General features: G+C 44.1%; 1 protein-coding gene across 8 annotated transcripts in view; it reads right to left on the bottom strand.

Moving 5' to 3' along the window:
* Positions 1–18890, bottom strand: part of Spin1 (spindlin 1) — a 54629-nt gene that overhangs the window by 11747 nt on the left and 23992 nt on the right. For 6 of the 8 annotated variants that reach the window (XM_006516894.4, NM_001283028.1, NM_146043.4 and 3 more), the window contains exons 2-4: positions 17528–17728; positions 12843–12891; positions 1206–1459 (exon numbers count right to left, since the gene is read on the bottom strand). In XM_006516894.4, coding sequence (XP_006516957.1) covers positions 1206–1459; positions 12843–12891; positions 17528–17579 — 355 coding nt within the window. In that variant the 5' untranslated portion in view covers positions 17580–17728. Of the gene's footprint in view, positions 1–1205; positions 1460–7954; positions 8020–12842; positions 12892–17527; positions 17729–18890 lie in introns of those variants that run through there. The other 2 variants (NM_001283030.1, NM_011462.3) reach the window with 2 other exon arrangements.

Here is an 18890-nt window from a genome sequence, read left to right as displayed (position 1 = left end):
TGACAGACAGCAGACAAGAGAAAACTATAAAGAACACATGTTGCCCTTGATGATACACAGCCAGGTATGCTCACGTGGTCTCTTTCTGCCCTATGAAGAGGCAAGTGAAAGTCTTGCCCTGCAAAGCAGACACAGACTGAAATCCTGGGTCAGAAGATTCACCTTAACACCTCTTAACCACCACTTAACACAACTGAAACAAAGTAGTTAAGGTAGTTACAGCTTTCGAAGGTGCCAATAAGACCTTTAACATCCCTGTTTCCAGTGGGAGACCTGACCTCAGATTAAAAGTACAAAGTATGCACTCAAGAGCTGTCACACTAGGAAGAGTAAGTCCCAGGTATGTGGCACACGCCCATCATTCCAGCTACTCAGTCAGGAAGCTGAGACAGGAGGAGGCCTAGCTCCTGAGTTGAAGACTATCCTGAGTAAGGCTCAAGTGAGCTACAGATCTGCCCTAGATGGGACTATAACCATTTTTACATCTAGTCTCAAAAATAGTTGAAAATGTAAATATAAGACTTTGTGAAAACGGGATTATGCTTTACTGTAATGAGAAGACTTGAGTTCTGTGGGGCTTAATTTTCAAAAGTCGCAAAACCTTAAAGAAAATTCTGAAAGAAAATAAATTAGTATTTTAAGTAGCAGTTAACAGCAGTAAACTGTTCTGAAACAAACTTCTAAGTAACATTACTTGTGTGTATCCTACTTAAAACTGCCATCAATAATCAGTAGTTTTAGACTTTGTGCCTTAAGGGACATTTTATAAGGCAAAACGGAGACAGCGTGACACATCAAAGCTTTCCACTTTCAAAACTTCCCAAAGAATGGACAGAGTTTACATCCTGGATGCTTCTGCTGCGGTTCCAAGTACAATTACCATTCGTGACAGGCAATGAGTGAAACAAGCTGAGTCTGACTGAGTTGTGACGTCAACACACCATGCCAGAGAGCCTATCCTAATTCCTGATGACACTGAACAGCTGGAAGACTGGAAACCTTTAGGTCAAAGATGTATCTCATAAAGGCTCTTCATCACGCCCTGAACTATGGTTTCAGAACATCTGCCTGGATCAGTTCTGTGTGTTTAAGTGATGTGCAGAGGTGCTTGAGGTCTGATACAAGTTAAAACACTGAAAGAAAATCAAAAAGCATCCAATTATCACTTTTAAAATAATGTTTTTAGAATAACTTTAAAAACTTACCAACTCTATCAGGGAGGACTTCCAGTGCAGAAACTCTTTCATCCTTATTAAGTTCTAGTCCATAAACACAGTCAAATCCATCGTACTTTATAAGATACAGGGAAGGATTCACAGGCACCTGGTCCAGGACAGTCCCCTTCCACTGGGTAACAGGGCCATTGCCCTCTCTCCATCCATGCTGGATCCTGCAGCCTACGATGTTCCGCCGGGGTTGGGACACAGGCTTGCTTGGTCCCACACTGGTCCGATGTTTTCTGTATTCACACATACAATGTATTATTCTCACAAGAATGCATATCTGGACCCAATATAGCCACCAGTTTGCATGTTCTTCATTACATATGATCCTAAAGGACAGACAAACTCCTACTGGTGAGGCAGGACTGCAAGTTTGAGGTCAGCCCAGGCTGCATAGCAAAATGTGCTTCAAAAATAACGGGCTGAAGGAATGCCTCAGTAGGTAACAACATTTGCTGATCTTGTATATGACCCAAATTAAGTTTCCAATATCCATATGGTATTTTATAACTGCCTGTACTCAGTTCCAATGCCTTTTTCTGGTCTCTTCAGAAATCAGGCATGCATGTAGTATACATACATGTATGATGAAAGCACTCACAAGCTCATTTAAAAAAAAAAAAAAGAAAGAAAGAAAGAAAGAAAGAAAGAAAGAAAGAAAGAAAGAAAGAAAGAAAAAACAGTATTTCGTTCCTCCTTATGCCCTGGTAGCCTCAAAATTGAGTGTAAGTGAGCTGGACTGTGTGTGCATGCACTTCAGTTCACTCAGAAGCACAATTTCCTCACATAGTTGAATGTTTCACAAGCATATTTTAATAGTTTATGACAAAATACTAACATATGAAAAATTACAGTAACATCAAGTGATGGTGTTTCTGTGGTTGAAATATTTACATAAAATACTAATACTACTCTGGCTATTTTTATGTGTGCACAAATGCACATACAAGAATGTGTGTCCATGAAGAGGCCAGGGGTGCTATTAGGTGTCTTCCTCCACTGCGTGCTCTCCACCTCATCTTTTAAAGCAGGATATCATCTTTTCTCTCTCTCTCTCTCCCTCTCTCCCTCTCTCTCTCTCTATATATATATATAAATAAATCATCTGGATGCCATTTAGGCTAGACTGGCTGGCAATGAGTTCCTAGGATCCACACATCTCTGCCACACCCCAAACAACTGAAGTTAGAAACAAATGGTCCATCTGAGGACCCAAACACAGGTCCTCGTGCTTATTAAGAAAGCACTTTACCCACTCAGTCATCTGCCCGGGCCCCTATCCTGGCTTCTGACATTGGGGGGGGGGGGGCGGGGGAGGGAGGGGAGAGGCCACACTTCATTTCACTTTGAAATAGAAGGACAAAGGACAAGACTTGGACGCAACACAAGCCACACCAACTTGACAGTTGCTGCGATGTGCCGAGAGTCAAACAGGGCTGAAGAGGTTTCCTTCCCGTTTTACAAAGATGCATGACAATTACAATTAATTTCTTAAAAAAAAGAAAAAAAAAAGAAATCATAGTTACAGTAGCTAAAAATATATAAAAGAAATGCATTGTTTGCATGCCCTTAGTTTTGCCAGAGGTTCTGGAAACAATGGTCTCTTGAAACCATGAGGAAGGACTTCAGAGGAAGTAAGCATTGGGAGGGAGGGAGGGAGGGAGGGAGGGAGGGAGGGAAGGAGGGAGGGAGGAGCTGAGGCACTGTGGAACTGGGAAAAGGAGTGGGGAAAGTGCAGCTCCTAGAAGCCAGACACCTCCACACCTCTTCCCCCACCCCTGCCCTCAAAGCAGCACACCTTCCTCCTAGGGAGAGCCATGTCCCCAGGCCACCCCACTGGAGTGTAAAACCCTAACTAAGCTGGGTATGAATAGAGCCAGGAAATAAAGTCCAGAGGCAGATCCAGGGGAGAAAAAAAAAAAAAAAAAAAAAAAAAGACAGACAAAGCAATAAATAGACCCAGGTGGCTAAGGAAAAGCCCTGTTTGAAATCAGCCAGCATGCGCTGAGCTGAGGAAGCTAGGGAAGTCTGGGGCAAAGGGGGCATCTGCTTATCTTCTCCCCTCCCTTCCAGCCCTGGAGTCCTGCTGGACAATATGCAAAAGCACCTTAAAGAAGAAATGTTCTTGATTGAGTTGTGATTGGCAGTAGAGGCTGGCCAGGAAAATATATCCATGTATTAGATAAAATGGTTAATGGCACTAAGCAAAGGAAAGAGACGCTGTCCAGTTGACTGTGCCAAGAAGTGCCCAGGTTGGATGTTTGTTTCTGGGTGTTGTCTGAGAATGTTCTGGAAAGGGGTCAGTATTTGAACTACTGGACTGAGGAAAAACAATGTGACCTCAGCAGTGCAAATGGGCTTCACTCAGCCTGCTGAGGGCCTGGACACAACAGGCAGGAAGATGGTTTTCTGGCTCCTGGTTCTCCAGCCTTGAACTAGGACTGAACTCTGCCATCAGCATTCCTGGCTCACACACTGCACACTGAGAGGACTTCTTGCCTCCTCTATATTGCATGACTCAGATTCTCATTATTTCATTCTCTTCTATCTCCTACTTACTGGTTCTCTTGCTCCAGAGAATCCTTACATAGGAACATGTGCCACAAAATGGGAAGATAGCCAGGTAAGACACAACATGAAAGAGCTAGGCAAGAAAACAGACAGACAACTGAGAGGCATGTGAGGAAACGGACGCATGGGTTTCCGTTAATACAAACCTGAGTGGTGAAGGGAGGCAGGGGTAAAACCTGAGGTGGCAGGTGTAAGGACTACAACAGACGCTGCACAGTCTGCTGTCAAAGGCCAACATAAACAGCATGTATGCACATAAGTGTGTGCACACCACAATGTGGAGTTGGTTTTCTTCTTACACATTACATGTGTTTAGGGAGTGGAAACCAAGTCACCAGGCTTATGAGGCAAGCGCCTTCTCTCTCTGAGCTAACTCACTAGTTCCCACAAAGTCACTTAGTACTGAGATTGCTAATTCAATGGGGACAACTGCTCCTGTGGGGGTGGGCAGCAATGGATGGTGGCGATTCTAGTAGACCTCACAAGACTCTAGTTCCCCTACCAAGAGGAAGTAGCTGAGGAGCCTGGAGTGGCAGGCTGGTGGCTGTGGCTAACAGTACTACGATAGGGTGCTGCATCTTTACATGTGTTTACACATGTGCTTACACACGTGTTTATGTGTCTCTGACAACAGCAAGTTTTAAAGTGCTTTGTGCAGGTCTCACATATTTTGTCTACTTAAAAATAAATTGTGTATTTTATGGCAATAAATTGTGAAAATATTATTGTCTGCAGACTATTTTATACAGGACATACTTTCTTGATCCCATCCAATAATCACAAATCCTCCCAGGTCAACTTCAGGTGTAAGGGACTCATGTCAATCTCATAGTATTTGAGAATCAATCAAAATATGTAACTGTTTTGACACTATAGATTTAACACAATTTTCAATCTCTTTCCACTCACACAACCAGTATTAAAAGAGAAGAAAAGCTTCTAACTACTAAATAACACTCAGACTCAAAAGAGGACTTCTAGGCATGTGAAGTGTCTAGGAACAAGCACCTGTCCTCCTCAGGGGTGAGAATGGGTCCTTAGACAGGTCTCAGAACACCAGATCTTCTCAGTTTTTACCTTTGTCTTCAGGCAACAGTCATAAACCATTAAATTTTTACACCCATATCCCAGTGCACTCCCCTCCATAGAACAGGTTCACAACAAAGGCTAAGGCAGGTGCCTCATCTGACCAAGGAAACAATTTGGTCATACATACCAGGTTCCTAACTTCAACATGGGTCATTGTAACTTCCCAAATCCTAAACAAGAGACACTGTTATTTCTTCTTAGGAGTGCTTTGTCCATTTTGAATCTCTGCTACTTCCATATGAATTAGGAGGGGTATTTTTCTAGTTCTGCACAAGAAACATCACTGGGATTGTGATGGAGATTGCACCGAATCTGTAGATGGCTTTTATTTCCACAGTATGAATTGTATCAGTGCGTGCCTGAGTCAGTATGGAAAGGTGGGCTTTTTCTACTGTATTCTACTTTACTTAAATGTTGATTCTAACACAAATCATGGTTGAATACTGTTTTCTTTTCATTCTTATTTATTTTGTGTGCAGCTATGTGGGTGCATCAGCACCACGGTGTGTGTGGATCAAATAACTTGCATGAACTCAGTTCTGTCCTTCTACCATGTGGGTCTCGGTGCCAAGTATCTCTTCTGGCTGTGGCCCTTCACCAGCCCTTTTCAGTTTTTGGAGGCAGGGTCTGCCCTTGAACTCACAGTGATCCTCCTGCTTCAGAAATCCTGAGTGCTGGAGGTGTGGTCTTCATGGAGGAAAGGTGTCCTTAGGGGAGGGCTGTAAGGTTTCAGAAGCCCACACCACACCCAGTCTCACTGCTTCTCTGCCCTACTGTATAAGATGCAAGCTCTCAGCTACTGCCGTGCGTGTCTGCCTGCCACAACACTCTCCACTGTGATGACCATGGACTCACCTCTGAAACTGCAAGCAAACCCTCAAATAAGTGTTTTCTTCATAAGAAAGAGTAATCCAAGAAATATTTGCTCTTTTGGCTAAAGAAAACTCTTTTCCCTCAATATTGGAAGAAAGTGGCAGAGAAACAGAAGAAAGATCTTTATGAAGCTCTTAACAAAATGGAAAAAACTTGGAGGTGAGAGTATCCTTCAAGAGTGGAGAAAATGTAATGATAGAAAAGAGGGAATGGTAGAAAAGGAAAGGTTCAACGGGCAACACAGAGGAAGGAATGTGGAAAGGATAATTAATATCAGAGGCTTTTAAAACTACTTGACAGACAGACAGACAGACATGGGGTGCAGTCAGAAGAGGAGGTCAGACTCCCCAGGAACTGGAGTTTTAACCGGAGATTCCAAGCTGCCATGTGGATGCTGAAAGCTAAACTCTGTTTTCCTGAAGGGTATGAAGTGCTCTTAATTACTGAGACCTCTCCCCAGCAACAACAACAAAGACCACCTGGGAAAAACTAACTTGGCCGCTAGAAGACCTCTACAGTGTAAGATTTGCAAGACCAAAGAAAGAAGATACTAGAAGGTGATGTCTTAGTCAGGGCTTAGTCTATTCCTGCACAAACATCATGACCAAGAAGCAAGTTCTCAGCTTACACTTCCACACTGCTGTTCATCACCAAAGGAAGTCAGGACTGGAACTCACCTGGGGCAGGAAGCAGGACTTGACGCAGAGGCCATGGAGGATGTTTCTTACTGGCTTGCTTCCCCTGGCTTGCTCAGCCTGCTTTCTTATAGAACCCAAGACTACCAGCCCAGGGATGGCACCACCCACAATGGGCCCTCCCCCCTTGATCACTAATTGAGAAAATGACTTACAGCTGGATCTCATGGAGGCATTTCCTCACCTGAAGCTCCTTTCTGTGATAACTCCAGCTTGTGTCAAGTTGACACACAAAACCAGCCAGTATAACTGACCCCTTGTCAACTTGACACACAAACACATAACTATTAAGTCTTAACCCTTATTTTCTTATTCATCCCCAAAATATAAATAACGTTAAAAGTCCCACAATCTTTACATATTAAAAGTTCAATCCTTTTAAAATATCCAATATCTTTTAAAATTCAAAGTCTCTTAACTGTGGGCTCCACTAAAATACGTCCTTCCTTCAAAAGAGAAAAACATCAGAGCACACTCACAATCAAAGCAAAATCAAACTCTAACTGCCCAATATCTGGGATCCACTCAGGATCTTCTGGGCTCCTCCAAGGGCTTGGGTCACTTCTCCAGCTCTGCCCTTTGTAGCACATACCTTGTCTTCTAGGCTCCAGCTACCTATACTCCACTGCTGCTGCTGTTCTTGGTCATCTCATGGTGCTGGCATCTCCAAAACACTGCTGACTCCCTCTGTAACTAAGCTTTACCAATAGCCTCTTATAGGCTTTCTTTGTGGTGACAAGCCTCAACTCCTTTGCATAACCCCTTCAGTCCTGGGCCATCAATTGTAACTGAGGCTGCACCTTCACCAATGGCCTTCCATGGCCTCTCACAGTGCTGAGCCTCAGCTGCTCTGCATGACCACTGCATGTCTTCAAAACCAGTACCACCTGGGTGACTCTTACACATTACCAAGTCCAGCCACAGGACGAGATACAACCTTGACTATCCCTGGAACACAATCTCTCTGAAAACACTTCCCAGAATATTTCACCTCGATGATGCTGGTCTCTTCTTAATCACCACTAATTTCTTAGCTCCAGCTCACCAGCATCAATAGTCCCAGTAATGCAAAGGTTTCCCTTTAGTAGCTCTGGTATCTTGTTAATCACAGTTGATTCTTCAGCCCCAGCTAACCAAAACTGAAGAATCTTCACAATCAAAACAGCAATGGCCCTGATAAAAATCTTTAATTTTCCCTCTAAAATTCCACAAGTCAGGCCTCCATCATTTGCACTGTTCTTAACATTATCTTCCAAACTCCTACACAACATCTGACAGAGCTCTTAACACCGAATGGATCTTCTAGCCCAAAGTTCCAAAGCCCTTCCACAGTCCTCCCCCAAACATGGTCAGGTTGTCACAGGAATACCCCACTCTGCTGGTACCAATTTGTCTTAGTCAGGGCTTCTATTCCTGTACAAACATCATGACCAAGAAGCAGGTTCTCAGCTTACACATCCACACTGCTGTTCATCACCAAAGGAAGTCAGGACTGTAACTCACCTGGGGCAGGAAGCAGGACTTGACGCAGAGGCCATGGAGGATGTTTCTTACTGGCTTGCTTCCCCTGGCTTGCTCAGCCTGCTTTCTTATAGAACCCAAGACTACCAGCCCAGGGATGGCACCACCCACAGTGGGCCCTCCCACCTTGATCATGCCTTACAGCTGGATCTCATGGAGGCATTTGCTCAACTGAAGCTCCTTTCTCTCTGATAACTCCAGCTTGTGTCAAGTTGACACACAAAACCAGCCAGTACAGGTGGAAAGATCTTCGTGCTCATGAACTGACAGAAATCACACTGAAAACTAAAGCCCCATACAGATTCCATGCACTCCTCATCAAAATCCCAATGACATTCCTTAGAAAACTAAGAAGAAAAAGCAATCACCAAACTGGTGTGGAAGCAGCAAAGATCTGGGACAGATGGGCAGAGCAATACCACCTAAGCAGACCAGCAAAAAGGGACAAAGACCATGCTCTCTCTCACATATGCTCCCTAGATTTTAAGTTTTGCATTTGAGAGGGAATACAGCTAATGTGGACAGTGAGAAGGGAAAAAAGGCTCAAGGCAGAGTTAGGTACCAAAAAAAAAAAAAAAAAAAAAAAAAAAAAAAGGGCTGAGGTAAAAGAATACAGATTGCATGGCTTGACAGGTGAGGGGTTCACAGGGGCCAGAGCAGGGAGGGGCAGGCAGTGGCCAACAAACTGGGCATACATCAAAAGCACACAATGAAACCCATTACTAATTTTAAAAGGAAAATACAAAAAGAAGTCCTATTCTGGCAGACAATACTTACTCCATCATATATATATGAATGAATGAGATATGCTAGGCCCAGGGCGTAGCACTATTAAAAGGTATGACCTTGTTGGAGTGGGTATGTCACTGTGAGTGTGGGCTTCAAGACCCTCACCCTAGCTGCCTGGAAGTCAGTATTTTGCTAGCTTCTGAAGATGTAAAACTCTCAGCTTCTCCTGCGCCATACCTGCCTTGATGATAATGGACTGAACCTCTGAACCTGTAAGCCAGCCCCAATGAAAGGTTGTTCTTTGTAAGAGTTGCCTTGGTGTCTGTTCACAGCAGTAAAACCCTAAGCAATGTACAATAACCTTGTCAACCACCACCGTTCTAACATTAGTCAATCTTCCTCACACTGAACTTGGCTCTATGGCTTTATAGTAATTGATTTCTTTTTCCACTGTAGTTGGTACTGTTAGGTCAAAGCAACTCTTTTTCTTTGGAGTCTACAAAATTTAGAAACAAATAAATGAATAAATAAATATCTTTGTCTTTTGCATGATGCAAATAATTAGAAAGAGAAAAACGTGCTCCCCTAACAGTAGTTAATTTGTAAAATTCCTAGGTGATACTGCCATTTCCTGATTTTAAATGACAAAAGATAAGCTAGCACAGTGTCACTGTGGTTTCAGTAAAGCCTCTGAGAACAGCAGCGATGCCTGAATGAGTTAAGCAAGGTGACAAGCATAGCCTGCTCTGACGTCACAGCACCGTTAACAATGTGGTGCACTTGGATGCTGCAGTGAGCGCTGTCGGACCTGAGTGTCTGTGACTCAGCCTGTACTCAGATGAGGCGAGGATCCACGGAGGCCGATGGATGTGATGTGGTATTTAACCCACTTCGAGACCTAGCTCAATTATTGATCACTAGGCAAGCCTCAGACAAGTTACTGAATCTCTTTGAGCATCAGTTCTTGTGAAGATTTCACGACTCCAACTTGACAAGGGTACTATGAAAGTAAGATCAGAGCACCAACAGAGGGGTAGTGGATGACACTTTCCACTAGTGTTGGTGTCTGCATCGTACTTACAGCTCACTCCTTTAGTGGGCATTTCTGTGGACCGTCTGCCTGTGCACGTGCACGCACATATGTATGGAAGTTAGAAGCTGAGACACCTGCTGTTTTCCTCACACTCTCCACCCCATTTTCTGAGACAGAATTCCTCATCACACACACAAGTCAGAAGATTGGGTAAGGTGACCCGCCAGGGAGCTCCAAGGGTCTGCCTGTTTCAGCACTCCCACTCCCACCCCGGCACTGGGACCACAACGACTGCAGCTGACTTTTTAACAAGGGTGTAATCCTTGCCAGACAAACTGTGCAGACTGTCAATCTCAAGCATTTATTCTCTAAAAGCAAATTACTGGGTTGGATGTGGTGGTATTCACATTTAATCCTAGTGCTTGGGGGGCAGAAGCAGGAGGGTCTTTCTGAGTTAGGCCAGCCTGATCTACATGAGTTCCAGGCTAGCTAGAGGCACATACATAAGTGGGAATTTATATCTTAAAAAAAAAAAAGTCAAAGCAAATTAGTGAAACACGTGACACCTCCTTTTTTCAAGATAGTACCTTAAATTGAAGACCTATCACCCATTCGAATGGGGGAGGGGAGAATGAACATGACATCTAAAAAATAACAAGAGTACCCACTGTATCTGAGATCTGAGTTCACTTGGATGCTTTCCCAAGTGAATTCTCAAAGCAATAGTATCTCAAATAACTTCACGGGGGGGGGGGGGGGGGGGGGAATATATGCAGAAAAGCTTGCCTTGATGCTAGTCTCCCAAACCCAGTAGGTACCCAGGTGATCTGCACTACAAACAAGCTAAAGGCTGGCTATAGGAGTTGCCTAGCCCATTGAGGCCCTGGATTAGATCCCAACAAAGACAGCAGTCAAAACAAATTCAGCCATTTCCACTGCCCAGGTGGAGTGGAACCTTGAATCCACCTAGCACCTCCTAGGGACAGCTGTGGGGGCTCTGACTGCAGCTCTGCTGATTTCTCTCAGCTTCTAAGGTCTCCCTGAGCCTTCCCACTACAGGGGGAAACAAGCCAGCCCTGTCAAGGATGGAGTGACGAGAGAACCTGAGGTTCTGGTGTTTTGCATTTAGTTTGCATTTTTTTTAAAAATCTAGAAAGAAACCTATGCTGAAAAGCTGAACACTCAGTGATCCGGTCAACACCCCAAACCAGGAAAGATCTGCAAAGCACAGTGTCCTCCTCGCTGCGATCAAGACATTTATAACCAGCACCCAGCAAAGGAACGTTTGCTATTTCTCAGCCTCTGTCCACCTTCAATTCTCCAGTGAGAACGACTTTCATTTCACTTTCTGGGGCACAGCAATGCTCTCAAGGCTCCTGGTCTTAAATAAGCCTATGAAAGAGCAGATGGAGTTCCCCAAATGTGAAACACACATGAACTCTTCGCTGGGATGCCTGTGAACCCTCAAGTGTTTGATTTTAATTTATCTTTGACAATTTTTTTTTTTGGTTTTTCGAGACAGGGTTTCTCTGTGTAGTCCTGGTTGTCCTGGAACTCACTTTGTAGACCAGGCTGGCCTCGAACTCAGAAATCTGCCTGCCTCTGCCTTCCGAGTGCTGGGATTAAAAGCATGCGACACCATGCCCAGCATTATCTTTGTCAATTTTATACATGCATAGCATATACCTCGGATCAATTATACTAACAGCGTTGAGAAGTGGGTATTTATTTCCTGTGCCTGAAGGAGTCAAACTCAGGAGAAAACGAATGCTCAGTTTACTTAGGAAAGGGAACTACAACTCCCTTGTACAAAATGCATGCACAATACTATGGGATCAAACAAACGTCTAACCTCTTAAGCCAATGAAATTTTAACCAACAGTAATTATTTGAAAATAGGTTTTCGAAAGGGATGGGGTGCTAACACACTATACCTTAATTCTCTTAACTGCTTTTAGGAGGAAAATTCTAATGTGAGTGAACTGCCTTGACCTTACACCTTACTAAGGTGGCATTTCACTGTCTCCTACCCACTGCACAGTGTTTGTGGGTTACGTGCCTGCCATTTGAGGAAAGAGTCGGCTGACCATTTGCACCATGCCAGTGAGTAGAGCCACCACATAAATGATCACATCACAGGATACAGCAAACCCAGGAAGACAGTAAGAAAAGGTCAAGTTTATCCAGTCTCAGGGGAAGGTACACTTACCTAACTTTCAATCTCTTGTTTTCTAGGTCATTTCTTTAGGTGAGTATTACATTTACATTATATACTCATCTGAATGTGAGACAAGTCTGGTTACAGCATCAACCATTACCGAAGGCATTCCTGTTTTACAAGGCCATGACCAAGAAACCTATTCTCTTGAGCTGCACTGAAGCACAAAGGGACTTTCTTGGGAGTAACTGTACAGACTGCTTACAGTATCAGAGCGGGGCGGGCCTTCAACGGTAACTCACATTCCTTAAATTCAAGTCAGGGTTGAGTGGTATATCCATGATGCAGGAATGCAGTCACTACAGCATAGCAACTACAGGACTGGGATACACTTGTCATTTTAAATAGACGACAAATGCCAAGCCTGGTGACACACGGGATCCCAGCAGGTCGGAGGCTGAGTCAGAATTACAAGTTTTAGGCCACCTCAGACTACACAGTGAGGGTATGTTTTGGAAAAAAAGGTGTTTAATTCTATTTTAAATGGATTTAAATCATATTACATATAAATGTAAATACTAAATTATAAATCACAGGTATAAGGCAGAACACAGCAGCTAGCTAGGTAGACCCTAGCATCAGATACCTCTGTTCAGCTCCTTGGCTGACAGCAGCTCAAGACCTGGAGGGTTAGATTTTGCATGTGCTTCCCCCCACTGTGGTTTCCCATTAAGACAGAGGATGACCACGGCCAAAGACTTGTAAGAGCTTAAGTACACACTTAGCACACCATCCAGACCAGGGGAAGAAAAGAGAATGGAGGAAGTGGAGGTGGAGGTGACCACGAACAGTTACAAGGCTTTAAGTGGAGATAAGATAAAGATAAAAACCCTGGCTTAAGAGGTAGTCCTGGTGCTAGTTATCTAGAAACAGGCTTAAGCATTGCTTACTTGTGAGATGTCCTCTTCTTCATCATGTTTGCAGATACTCCAGCATGGCCTACAAGAGAGTTGAGTTATAGTCAGCAAATAATGGGTTAAAAACAAAACCCTACTTCATAAACCTTGAAATTGATCATTAATAACCAACATGTTAGAGCCACATGTTTACTGACTTCTGAAAAGGAGATACTTTGAGCAGACAAAATGACCAGTGATTCTTCACCAGCTACATGTATAAAATTAATGTTCACTCCTGACCACCCAACAATAAATGGTACAGAACACAACTCGTCTTCCCCCTCGTATCTAGAAAAACTTAAGAACCATCTGGTTTGAGACACCAGGCAGCAAAGGCCTACAGGAGCTGACAGCAGACCAACAAACGAGGTGGTGAATCCATCTCTGAAAGCCCTTTTGGATCATGGTATTTGAAGTGGGCATGACCTTGCCAAGCAGAGTGCCACACTGGAGTTAAGGAGGACTGTCTGTTATTAGCACGTAGCAGTATAGTATATATAAGGAGAGATACTCAGAAGAGAACTCCCAAACTTAGTGGAGTGGGGGGTTCAGCAGGGGTCCACACTCTGGCTAAACAGGAATCTGAACATGAATAAATTCTGAGAAATCACAAATCCAAAACACTGTTCAAATTCCATCTAGTCACTTCTTAGACATGTGGAGTAATCAGAAACAAAACAAGAATAAAAAAACAAGACTCCTCAAGAAGTCCTCAACAGCTTACATCAGAGAGTAAAATCCACCCTTTGCACCAGCCTACAGAAAACAGTACCAAATCCACCCTCAGCACCTGCTTGACAAACTTCAGTGTCCTTTAAAATGTCCAACTTCCTTTCTTAAAAACGATTAGACAAGAAAGGCCTAGGTGTCTAACTTACTGCTCAAGCATTTGCTAGAATACACAAGATCCTTGGTTTGACCTTCAAACACATACGAACACACCATACATAGTGGGGGACCTAGCTTGGTGCCACATGCCAGTAATTCTAACAATCAAAAGGGGGTTATAATCCAAGTAGGTTACAATCAAAACAAATGTTTTGCATGCAAAGACGTTAAAAGATAACCACACCCAAATAATCCCTAAAATCGGGAAATATCAAGAAAACAAGTCAAGCCAGTAAAAAGTAAGCCACCTGCACCGTGATTATTACGTAGACTATGTAGATCAGTAAGGTCAGCAGCGTACAGCACAGCAACACAAACTCTCAACATACATGCAATGCATGTATACATACATAAGTGAGACTGAAACCAGACCTACCTAGGAACCCAGAGAGCAACACCCACAGGCCTAACCCAAGGGAACCCAGACTGCCATAAAGAAAGGAGGAGCAGGGAAAGCAAAGCCAAAGTAGACCTCTGGGAGACTCATAAGCCCGGGCTGCCGACAAGCAGGGAGGTGGCTGCGCACAGGCCCTAACTAACTTCTGAACACTATAGTGTCTTCACAAGAGCAGAACAAACAAAACGTACTTCTAAACGCATCAGATACAGGGGAATGAAGACTTGCTGTCAAGCAGAACTTAAACCAGAAGACAGCAAGCAATTCCCCCCTCAATCCACCCACTGACAGGAAAGTATCTTCCAGCACAACAGCGGCACTGCACACAAACAGTCCAGCTCCACCAGGACTGAGACAGACTTAAATTCAGGACAAATGTCTCCATGGATCACAAAAGATACTTCAAAATCATATGGTTAATTAATCAAAAAGTCACAACAACCCTAAGTACATACAAGCCTAATTACAGAGCCCTGAGCCCCCCACCCCCCACCTGCCCCCCCCCAAAATGGGGGAAAAAAAAACACATCTGCACCATGTATATTTAGTTACACAAACTCTCTTGGTGTTCATGGTGTGAACAGGAGGGCAGAAAACCAGAAGGGTCACAGACACCTGAGAACCACTAGAGACAGCTTGAAAGTCATGTCATATGCATTTCCTTTGGACCCCATGTTAACACCTAGATGTACTGGCTATATACTGACTCACACCATGAATCTAACAATATCCTTAAAATATCCTGAAATCATACAAAATATATTTGCTTACCCAGATCAACATTATTAGGGCATAATTATGGAAAAGGTTCTGAGCAGTTAAACCAGGTCCTGAACTCATAGTGTAAGACACAGTTACAATGAGAACGGGAAAAAATTTTTAAAAAAACCAAGTATCAGGGCTTAGACACTGTAAAACAAGCAGCGTTTTTACTCATCAGGTATCTACATTAAACGGCCAAGTATGAAGACGGCTTTAACACAGGCCAGAAGAAAAAAGGCTTCCCGGGAAGCAGGAGGGCGGAGACAGGAAGGCTTCTTTCTTCACTATTTGCAATACTAAAGGTACTACTAAGCAGCCATTACAGCTTTCAATCAAGAGACAGAGATGGCACGTTGGTACCCGGACCAACAGAGGGAAGAACAAAGGGTAAGAAGAAAAGGATAGTTAAGTGTGTGGCAGCCACAGGTAGGCCAGGAGTGAAGAAACCATACCTCAAGTGTTCTCTGACAAGGTGCAGAGAAAGGAAACACTCAAGGCATGCTAGAGCTGTATCTACTGTACCAGGTGTGTCCACCCTCTCTCTCATCCCGTAGTATCCTAATCCTCATCCCACACACACCCACGAGCCTACTTTGGACACACAGCATGCTGGCTTCAGGAAACGGGCACCTTGAATGCCAGGCCGTTCACTGTCTCTGTCCCTCGAGGCAAAGCGTTTTAGGGTGCACTACAGACCAAGTCCCAGGGCTGACTTTCTACTGAGAACCTAGTTCACTGAGTAAGAAACAAAATAACCATCTAATCCTAGGTGAGAACGCACACTGAGGCCGCACAGTGAGATGGGGCACTGCAGACAAGCAGCGTGGCTTCCTGAGGTGACCTGAGAACAACAGTGCAGTCAAAGGACTGATGAGCCAGAGGCCATGCACGAAGTCCAGAGCTCCGAGAAACTACACCATAACCAAGACAAATTTCCAGTTTCGGCCCAACTTGTACAGTTTAAGTTGTTCCTGCTCCTCTGTCTTTATCACAAGTAAAACACTAAAAAATCTCAACCATGCTTCTAAGATTGATCAGAGAATATAAAGTCACAAGACAAGAGAGGAAAGGATGGCAACCTAGATAGTCAGAGCCCGCACAGGAAGCTGTATAGAAGAACTTCAACTGGTGCTGCTGGAGTTAGTAGAGCCCAGTCAGCCAGTGGGATTGAGGCACACTCTTAAAGGGGCCCACACTTTAGTTCTGTCTGTAAAGGCTGATAATCTGACCAAGCTGTCCTGTGCCCTAAGGCAGGACACTCTAAAGTATAGGTTTGACCAAAGGTTGAGCTAATCACAGAACCAGCAAATGAGCTAATGGATAGAGTGAAGGACACACACACACACACACACACACACACAATAAAAAAAACAGACCTACCGGTAGGAGGAAACAAAACAAAATCATTATAAACAAAGAAAAAAGCCAGGCATGGCTGCACACATACAATCCCAGAAGTGGGGAACAGGAGGAACATATCTAAGTTCAAGGCCAGCAAAGGGTAGGTCTGAGGCTCCCTAGGGTGAGACTTTTATCTACAAAAGCTGGACTTCTTTAAATTGGAAATACTCTGTGTGCTGACTGTGATGCCCATGGGCAAGAGAACCAAGGACATAGGCCAGCCTGGGCAACAAGTTCTGAAACACTAGCAACTTCACTTAAACCTTATCACAGACTTTTTCCAATGTTCAAATGCCACAATTAAGTACTGAAGAGTATTATTTGTCAGCACAGTATGTGCAACACCTGTGATCCCAAGGCAGGAGGATCAACATGTTCAAGATTCTGTGGCCAAAAGGAAGGGAGAAAGGAAAAGGCAGGCAGGGTAGCTGGTTCATTTGCTAATTTTATAAAACATTTCACATGGTCTCTTTTTGTTTGGGGAAAGAAGGTTTTAAAAACCTCCACTTTTAAACCAGGTGGTGGTGGCATATGACTTTAATAATCCCAGCGCTGGAGAGTCAGAGTTCAAGGCCAGCCTGGTTTACAGAGTGAGTTCCAAGACAGCCAAGGAAAGGAACAGTCTCAAAAATCTACCCTTTTACTCCTGTTGTTTTTAGTCATGTGCCACAAAAACAAAACAAACAAACAAACAAAAAATGGAGTGGATTACTGTTGTAGAGGAGGTGTACAGGCAGGCTTGGCTTTTGTTGTTTTTGAGACAAGACTTCATATAGTCCAGGATGGCCTGGAACTCGCTGTGTAATAAAGGACGGCCTAGAATTCCTGGTCTTCCTGACTCCATTTCAGAGCACTGGAATTACAGGCTCAATGAGGTCAATTTCAGATCCAAAGCAATACAGCTGCTTTAAATAAGCATACACAACTGAGTAAGATCCTCCTCCTGCCCTAAAGCCACCCAATCTCCTAAATCTCACTAAATCCAACAAGCTAACATCTCGCCTTCTTCTCGAAAAAATAAAGCCTTGATTCCACTATACTCTTGAAATGTACTTGTTTAGCACTTATTAGGTTATACAGAAAACAATTATCTGGCATAAGACATCAAAGCTCTTGTTTCACGTGCAGCAAGGTATAAATCACGGTGAAGGAAGGGCCCCCACGGCCCAGGCGAAACCACTGTTCTAAAAGGTACAGCACACTGACACACACAGCGCTCCGTGCTTACCTGCATCAGCTCTGGACCGTTGGCCAGGTGTCTTCCCGAATGGGGTCTTCATTCATCTGTATCTATGTGAGCAGCAGAGCTGCTGGACTAGGGTGAAAATCCAATGTTCTCAGCTATGAGGCTGCCCACAGGTTCGTGTTAATCCACCATCCAGATGTCTCCTTTACAAGTTCAGCAAAAACACACGGGATCCCAAGCACTCTGTAAAATGAGCATCAAGACAGCAAATGCCTAGTGAGCCTCTAAATGTAATCGGAAATGTAAGCCTAATTCTCAACTAAAGGCACTGATCCCTGGAGCAATGACAATGCAAAGGCAACGCCTCACAGTGAGAAGGGGATGTCGGGACGGGTCAGACCCCGTAGGGAGAAGAGGCTGTGCAGGGACTAGAGAGCCCCGTCCTAAATAAACCACCTTGCTGCTAGGGCCCAGGGTAGGTGCAGGATCACAGGAGAGGTGATCAGGGTACATACAGGTCAATCAGGGAGGGAAGATGCATCTGGCAGACCAGGACTTGGGAAAAAGACAATATAACCTTGTTTTCCCCTTTCTGCCCCCAACCTCTCAAAAAGAACCATTAAACCCAAGAGAACTTCCAAGAAAAACGTTCCCACCCATGCAGATGCTAAATTGTTTCACAAAAGCAGTACAAACTTGATTTACATCAAGTTTGGTTCCAGAAACTCTGAAGCCCAGGTAGTAAACCGTTTCCATATCTTTCCCAATCAGGCATTTTTCCAACGGCTAAAGTGTCCTGGTGCTGCTGCTCCTGTGGTCAGGCTTGCATGTTACTTGTAACTGCTAAATGAACAATTTCAGAGTTCTGTGTATCATTACCACTCCATGGCGTTATTCAGTCTCTAGCTGAGATTACAAGGACATCACAACCCACTAGGTCCTCCCTGCTGTATTTAGTTTCCCCCAGCCTTCCTGCCCGTGGCCCAGCTCCCCTTCTGCTGTGCTTACAGATAAAGCACTAAACTTGAAGGCAAGACATTCAAGCTCTTCTGTCATGTTCAACTCTCTTGTATGTAACCTGAGCAGCATTCAGCACTACTACTACTAGCCAGAACCCAGCACACAGGCTTGCTGTGCACTACAAAGGACTTCCCACTGAGGCACTGTCCTGAGGCCCTCAGGCTCAGCCCTGTCATTAGTTCAGCCAATTCTAACCTTCCTCTAGTGAATTTCATCACTAGAGCATCCTCAGCATATAATAAACTTGATGCAGTGTATCACAACTTTAAAGGCCAACTCCTGGGGCTGGAAAATAGCAGAAGAGCCAGGCTTAAGTTCCAGCACCAACTCAGAGGCTACAATGCAGAAGCTACAATTCCAAGAGATTTGACACTCTCCTCTGACC

The sequence above is a fragment of the Mus musculus genome, chromosome 13 (genome assembly GCF_000001635.26).
Source record: "Mus musculus strain C57BL/6J chromosome 13, GRCm38.p6 C57BL/6J".
NCBI classification, from domain to species: Eukaryota; Metazoa; Chordata; class Mammalia; order Rodentia; family Muridae; genus Mus; species Mus musculus.
The sequence above is the reverse complement of the archived record's forward strand: the minus strand, read 5'-3'. Positions and strand labels throughout refer to the sequence as shown.